Source organism: Oryzias melastigma, linkage group LG17 (genome assembly GCF_002922805.2).
Source record: "Oryzias melastigma strain HK-1 linkage group LG17, ASM292280v2, whole genome shotgun sequence".
NCBI lineage: Eukaryota > Metazoa > Chordata > Actinopteri > Beloniformes > Adrianichthyidae > Oryzias > Oryzias melastigma.
In genome coordinates, this window is record NC_050528.1 from 9,727,172 (window position 1) to 9,730,119 (window position 2,948).

At 36.0% G+C, this 2,948-nt stretch overlaps 1 protein-coding gene across 1 annotated transcript in view; it reads right to left on the reverse strand.

The window, feature by feature from the left end:
• Positions 1–1,909: 1,909 nt before the first annotated feature.
• Positions 1,910–2,948, reverse strand: part of ubxn7 (UBX domain protein 7) — an 11,178-nt gene continuing 10,139 nt past the window's right edge. Inside the window, exon 11 of the mRNA XM_024274510.1 lies at positions 1,910–2,569. Within this exon, the coding sequence (XP_024130278.1) occupies positions 2,408–2,569 (162 nt within the window). The 3' untranslated portion in view covers positions 1,910–2,407. The remainder of the gene's footprint in view (positions 2,570–2,948) is intronic.

Sequence of the window (2,948 nt, forward strand, 5' to 3'; positions counted from 1 at the left end):
TTTCGGCTTTTTCTCAATTTTTTAAGGCTATTTTGGAGTTTGGCTCATATTTCAGCTACATGCTCGCCGTTTTGGTCACTTTAGAATTTTTTTCAGTTTTAAGGCTAATTTGTCATCTCACTAATATTTTAGCAAGCTATCAACTTCAGCATTTTCAGCAATTAGCTTCAGCCATTTCAGCTAACAACTTCAGTGTTTTCAGCTATTAGATTCAGTGTTTTTAGTTATCAATTTCAGCATCTACAGCTATCAGCATTAGCATCTTCAGCAGCCACATTCAGCTTACAGCATTCACACTAGCATTATCACAGGTAATGCTATGTATCTAGTTTTTTAAAAATGTTTTGGTATTATGTATTTCTATGAAGATTAAATTTGGTTATTTGTGGCTTTCTGAAAAACCATAAATGTTTACGTTTTAGGCCGGATTGCTGCACTTTTTCTGTTAGCTTACAAACCAACCCCGGCCCCCCATTAGAGAAGAAAACAGTTATGTGGCTCTCACTAGAACACGTTTGGGGACCCCTGCCTTAAAGAGCCATTCGAGTTGATTTGTCACTGACCACAACCCAGTAAGAGCCACAAAGTTTTAGAAAAATAAATAATACTGATTTGTATTTATGTTGAAATTACTATTATGAAAAATATAAATAAACAGAAAATCGGTTTATTGGCATAAATAGAAGATAAACATGACGATAAAGTAGCTTTTTTTATATAATTTTTTTAAACTTTTGACAGGTTCACATGGCTCCCTTTCAAAATAAAAGACTGTCTGTACCACTGAGATGTCAGCAGTGATTTAAAATTATTTTAGTTTGTGGTACATCTCAGCCAGAGATTCAAACTAATTTAAATCAGAGTTAAATTAAATGACTTTTTTGAACAAGGCACAAACAGAATCCTAGAATTTGTTAAAAAATATATAGAATCCAGCTTTACAATCTGGTACGCCTTGAGTAGGACCTCTGGTGCTGACAGACCTCCAATTGATTTTCTGTGGTTTTTATTTTTCTTTAACCGAAGAGGTTGCAGACTCCTGGGATAGACCAACTTTAACCTCTGTACAGCCTCTGAGTACAGTGAGTGAGTCCATAATCAAACTGTAATTCTAGTTTGGAGGACAATACCGTTCATCATTTTAGAAGAATTCTTAATAATCCTGAATCACACGAAGGCGTAAAGACAAACTTCCTCTCGGGGTCCATCCACTTGCATTGGATACTGAGAAAGAAAGAAAAAAAACACCACAAGAGACGACTGCAAAGATGTTTACATGAAGTTTAGCAATGATGATTGGAAGCATGTTGAAGCACCTTCTCATTCGCTGTTGACATTTAAGGCACATTAGCACCACCAGATGACCCAACGAAGAACTGGAGAGACAAAGAGCTGGTCAAACCTTAAGAGTCTTTAGTCTTATTTTGACTGTCACATTATTTTTGGAAGGTTAAGAGCACTAAAACAATTCCAACAGAGTTTTTTTGTATGTAAAATAAATCTGTTTAGATAAAAAAATGAAATTTTATGCTGAATGTGTCCACTTTTTTTTTTAATTATTAAACGCAATGTGTTCAATAAAATAAAAATAAAAAATCCGATTTTAATCATTCCTTCATTCATTCAAAACCTAAATTATATATATAAAAAAGGCAAAAATAAACAGAATCTACTGTTTTTTTGGTGGTTATATTTCAACATTAGAATATTTTGTTGGCAGCATATAGAAAAAAGGAAGGAAACAATGACTACCACTAATAAATATTAGTTTTTTTTCTAAAGCCGACTGTTTTCTGGGTAAAAAAAAAATAAAAAATACCACCCAACTTGTATCCTTTTTTCCGGGAATGCTCATACCTCCTAAATAATTACAAAAAAATCTCAACAATTACAGGAAAAAGAACAAAAAGACAAGGACAGATCTCCCTTTACTTGTCCAAATGTACAGATATAACAAGAGCTGGAAAATAAACTCTGACTTTTACAGTCCTTTTCTGGGAAGTAAAAGTCCTGGATGGCCTTTCTTTAATCAGTGATGTGGTGTTTCAGTTTGGTATCTTGTTGTTTTTTGTACAGGAGACGTGTTTGTTTTGGGTCCTGATGTGCCTCAGAGTTCAAAGAGCTGCATCAGAGTAAACCAGGTAATATTAAAAAAATAAAGAGTGCTTACATCTGAAACAGTTTACTGGTCGGGTTTAAGAGGACTACAAAGAAATTGGGGTTTTTCAGTGTACGGAGAATAGTGGAGTTACGTGGAGGAGTCCATCAGCTGTCCTGTTGAAGAGATGGAGGGGTGGGTGAGGATGGGAGGGGGGTCCTTCTGCTTAACTTTCACAAAAGAAAGTTATTCAGCCAGTATTGAACATTGGTGACATGGACAAGCTGATGGCCAACGTGTCTGGGAGGGCTAGTTCCTCTCCTGCACAAATACAGTCTCCTGTGGACAAAGGCCGGCTTCCTGCAGCGTGATCTCATAGTCCAAGTGGGCCAGCTTCCGTCTAGGAAAGTTGGTGACGAGTTCAAAGCGTTCGTTAGGGTAACCCTTGGACTGGACGTGTCTGACCAGGGCCTAGAAAAAAAACAAAAACACACAGCTGAGCTTTGTTTTACTTGAGTTAATATTTGCTGATATCCAGGAAGTATTAAAAAAAAAAAAAGAAGCAGTTTTGTTAATACACTGGTCCCTCGTATTAATGTCTTTGACCTTTCGCTGTATTGCTATTCCACTGATGCAATTTTTAAACTGCGCTTTTTATTCTGTGTTATGTCTGCGGTACAGAAAGCCTTCAGTTAACCACATTTAAATGATGAAAATTGGGTTTTAATGTTCTTATATCATGGTCTGTGTGAATACTCAATTCTGATTGGCTGCTGGGTATTAAAAAGTGATAATTCACACTTAAAAAAGAAGTTCCGGTCACGTAGCCCAAATGTTCTGTAAAACAAAC